This window comes from Lepidothrix coronata, unplaced genomic scaffold, assembly GCF_001604755.1.
Source record: "Lepidothrix coronata isolate B3197 unplaced genomic scaffold, Lepidothrix_coronata-1.0 Scaffold914, whole genome shotgun sequence".
Lineage (NCBI taxonomy): Eukaryota > Metazoa > Chordata > Aves > Passeriformes > Pipridae > Lepidothrix > Lepidothrix coronata.
Genome location: NW_016691094.1, coordinates 4,215 through 8,492, shown reverse-complemented (window position 1 = coordinate 8,492; position 4,278 = coordinate 4,215). Strand labels below are relative to the sequence as shown.

The following is a 4,278-nucleotide window of genomic DNA, read 5'->3' as shown; positions in this document are numbered from 1 at the left end:
TCCCTGGAAGTGTCCAAGGCCAGGTTGGACAGGGCTTGGGCAACCTGGGCTGGTGGGAGGTGTCCCTGCCCATGTCAGGGAGGTTGGAATGAAATGATCTTTAAGGTCTCTTCCAACCGAAACCATTCTGTGATTCTCTGCTGGTGACCATCATGTGTCCACTGGGATGGAGATGACAGACCTGGGTGCTCAGTGCCCACCCCACAGGACAGCAGCACCCATGCTTGCCCCTCTCCACTTCCACAATGGAGGAAGAGGCAGAGGGGCTGGTGTGGCACATACTCACCTACCCCCTTCACGTAGTCTGTGGCGTGGATGTGCGCTGGGCCCAGCTCCACAAAAGAGTTGAAGACCTTGTACAGCACCTGCAAGCAAGGCAAATCCTTTGAGGAATGCAGGATATCCTGCCTTGAGAAGGGCAGGATGGACCCTGTGGAAGAGGCATCTCCTGCCCCAAACCTGCCAGTTGACACAGCTTATCTCAGCAGGCAAAGTCCCCCAGGGCCAGGAGAGAGGAAAGACCAAGAGAGCATGGCAGGGGTCTGCCCAGAGCTTGGGGATGTCACCTGCACCCTCTGACCTGGGAGAGTCCAGTACCCTGCATGGCACTGGGCTCCACATTGGGGGTCCCCCAAACTGCAACTCACCACGGTGACAGCATCATTCAGGAGAGACTCGCCAAACACGATGATGAAGAGGGTCTCATTCACATGGACCTCTTCAAAGACAGCCAGCACTGCCACAGGGTCCACAGCTGAGATGAGGCTGCCGAAGAGCAGGAAATCCATCAGCCCAGCTTCGACACCCGGATCTGACAGGACAGAAGGACCCAGGTGAGGCAAACCATCTGCCCCTGAGCCCCTCTCACCAGGCCGAAATGAGCCTGTCCCTCAGCTGATCCCAGCTGCAGCATCTCAACTGGGAGTGCAGTGGGATGAACCCAGTGAGAGTATTCCCAGACCTCTGGGGTGCCCCCTGTAAAGTGGGGCTCAGCACATCCTTGCTGCAACAGGAGAGGAGCATGAGGGATGTCCCCCTTGGCACCCAGATGCATCTCTGCCCCTCTGGCAGGTACCACCAGAAGAGGGATCCAGGCATCAAGCAGTTCCTCAGGTCTCAAGAGAGCTCAAAACACAGCCCAGGCCATCCAGGGCCAGCGGCTCCAGCCAAGGACAGGGAGCACGGCGGCGAGCCAGCTACGCCAGCCAAGGTCAGCGACAAAAATAGCAAAGACATGAATCAGCCCAGTGCCAAGCAGGACCCATTTGTCCTGCGAGCTTGACTGTCCTGCCAGAGCACCATTCCCGGGATGCCAGGACCCAGAGCACCACTCCCAGGATGCCAGGGCCCCGTTCGTGGTATGATTCCTAGGAATCCACAGCAGGGACGGGCAGCGGGCTATGAAATCGGGGTGCAATCTATGAAATCGGGGTGCTTTGCACCTCCAACCTGTTTTCTGTGGGTGTGGTCCAAGCTGGGCAGCCCTGCACACCCACCCATGAGCCCGGCCCGGTGCAGCCCCCAGAGCGCTGTGCCGGTGGCAAAGGAGTTCCAGAGCGTGCCCACCACCGCGTAGGTGAGGATGGCACCGATGTTGTCGAAGAACAGCCGGCTGGGCATGAAGTAGCCTGAGTCTAGGACGATGGGGGGCAGAAGGAAGAGGAAGAACATGTTGGGCTCCAGCTGGTACTCGGCTTTCTTCGCCACGGCCAACACGATGCCCCCCAGGACCAGCCCCAGCAGGATGAGGAGGCAGCTCTCCGGGACAACGGATGTCACCTTCCTCGACAGGTGGAAAACTAGAAAGAAAAGAAGAATGAGAGCATCAGCCAAACAGGCACATGGACAGAGCATCCCAAATCCAGAGGCTCCATGGAAGGGTTAGGTGATGCATGATGGATGAGGGAAGGACAAGGGAGCACCTAAGGAAAGGCTGCTTCCTGGCCATGTGTGCACAGAAGATCTTCCAGCTGCCTCCCAGGTCAGGATTGCAGGTCCCTGATGCTTTGGGATCTCCCTCTCCTCCTCAGCCACTGCCTAATAAGCCAAGCAGCCAGGCACTTTGCTTTTCCTGGCCTCTGGTGTCTGCACTTACAGGATTAAAGCAGCCAGTGAGCACGTTCACAGTGTCACGAGCGCTGCTGGCTGCTGCTCGAGTGAAGAAATCCTGGTTCACCGGGACATGTTACCCCACTTGGAGACGAGGATGCTCAGACCTGGTGACGGGGTGACCTTGTTTGCATCCGTCTCAGCAAGCAGCCAGAGCAGCCAGCAAACCACTGCAGCACAAGCCATGCCAGAGCACAACCTCTCTCAGCACCAGCTAACCTACCTGCATGCAAAAGCACAGGCACTCGGGAGCTGCAGCTTTAGAGATGCTTGGAATAATCATTTTATTCCGTGCAGGGTTGGGACCAAATCTTAAGCTACTGTGGAACAGGATGTATCCTGTGAAGCAAGCAGAGGATGCCCTGGTATCCATCCATCAGCAATGTGGCAGTGAGCCTGCAGCTCAGGCGCAAGCCAGCAGGACGCCAGCACAGGGGACTTGCTCCTCCAGGCACCCTTATCCCCAGGGCCAGGGTGTTCTGTGAAATCCTAAATCAGTCCAGCTTCCAGCAGGGCAATCCCCAACCCTCTGGATTTCTCCTCCCTAGCACAGGGTGCTGTGTTTTTGCTGCCCCAAAAAGAGCACTGCTTGGGGAAAGGCTGTTGAGGGTCACAACAGGTTTGCCCCCACATTGTTGAGTTCTGCCATCACTTGTGACATCCAGCCCAGCTCTGCAGCATGACTTGGCCATCAGAAGAAGAAATCTTCTCCTGGGGAGTGGGTTCCTCCAGGCACTTCCAGAGCTACCCCTGTCCTTGCACACTCAGCAGGTACAAGGGACGTCAGGGCAGGCTCTGAGCCATCACTTGGCTGCAAGCCCAGCCCTGCTGCCAACCCAAAACCCAGTCTCTAAAGCCCTTTAGCGGGATTAAAGGTGCCCATTCCTTGTGCCAAGTCATCCCTCCAGAGGAAAAGCTGTGTTGTGGTCATGCATCAACCCCAGGTCACTTGGCTGCTTCCTTCTTTTGGAAACCCCATGGACAGACCATAAGGTCTGCCTAGCCCAGGGTCCTGTCTCCAGTGACATAGACTTGGAGAGGAGCCCAGGAACAAGCAGTGCTTCATCAGTAGGTTTCCATGTTTCTCTATGCCCTTGTCATTCTCCTCTGAACCTGTCCCAGTGCTGCTCTATCCTTTCTGAGACAGGTCCCAGTGTCCCTGAGATGTTGACACCCCAGGAGCTGAGATCATAGCCTCCTGATGTTCTCCCTTTCTCCTTTCCTAACACCTCTTGGGTGGTTTGCTTTCCTTCACCACGGCTGAGCTCTGAATTAGAGGAGATAATTTAATGTCAAAGATCTGGTTCCCAACTAGAGACAACACCTTTGAGCCCACCACTCAATGTGCAGGCTAAGGGCCTCTTCTCCTCTCATTGAGGACCCCAAGAGGTTGCTCCTTGGCACAGTAAGCCCTATCCATGCCATCCTGGCAAGCCCTGGCACTGCTCCCCTGCCTTAACGCACTGGAAACACTGCTGTAGTCAGCAAGGGCAGAGCAGTGAGGGATGGTGTGACCTGCAGCTCCATCACCAACCACCTCCAGAGCAAAGAGCCTCTGCCATAACTCTGCCACTGAGCATCCCAGCCACAGAGCCTGGGACATCCCCCCTCAGCTCCAACCACCTCCACTCACCGCCACAGGCTGCAACACAGCCCCCAAGGCCTTGGTGATACGGACACTGCAGCCCTCCAAGCAGACCCACAGCCTGGAGAAGGGCTGGCTGAGCTTCATCCAAGCCAAATTCCTGCTAAATGACCACACAAGCTGCTGCAGAGCCCCGTTCACCCCACACAAGCTGCCTTTGCCGGTGGATGAATGGTGCTCGCTCAGCGCCTGCAGCAGGCTCTGAAACCGCTTCCCGCCCACGGGAACAAAGCTCTGAAGTTTTCAAGAAGGGAACGAGGCGTCCAGCCCCTTTCTGCATGCTCAGGAACATTGCCAAGATCCCTGTTCCCTGCTTCAGCAACCCATCTGCATTCCCCATGCTGTGGGGGTATGTCCTGGCTGGCTGCAGAGACCTGCAGGGATGCTGTGGGGACAGGGGCCCTGGCTGTCATCCATCACGGAAGTGTTCAAGGCCAGGATGGACAGGGCTTTGAGCAAACAGGTCTAGTGGAAGGTGTCCCTGCCCATGTCAGGGAGGTTGGAATGAAATGATCTTTAAGGTC

General features: G+C 56.6%; 1 protein-coding gene across 1 annotated transcript in view; it reads right to left on the bottom strand.

The window, feature by feature from the left end:
* Nucleotides 1-290: 290 nt before the first annotated feature.
* LOC108510449 (sodium/hydrogen exchanger 5-like) overlaps nucleotides 291-4,278 on the bottom strand; it is a gene marked incomplete at its 3' end in the record, with an annotated part of 6,617 nt that continues 2,629 nt past the window's right edge. Inside the window, exons 2-4 of the mRNA XM_017840126.1 lie at nucleotides 1,497-1,799; nucleotides 648-811; nucleotides 291-365 (exon numbers count right to left, since the gene is read on the bottom strand). Of these exons, the coding sequence (XP_017695615.1) occupies nucleotides 291-365; nucleotides 648-811; nucleotides 1,497-1,671 (414 nt within the window). The remainder of the gene's footprint in view (nucleotides 366-647; nucleotides 812-1,496; nucleotides 1,800-4,278) is intronic.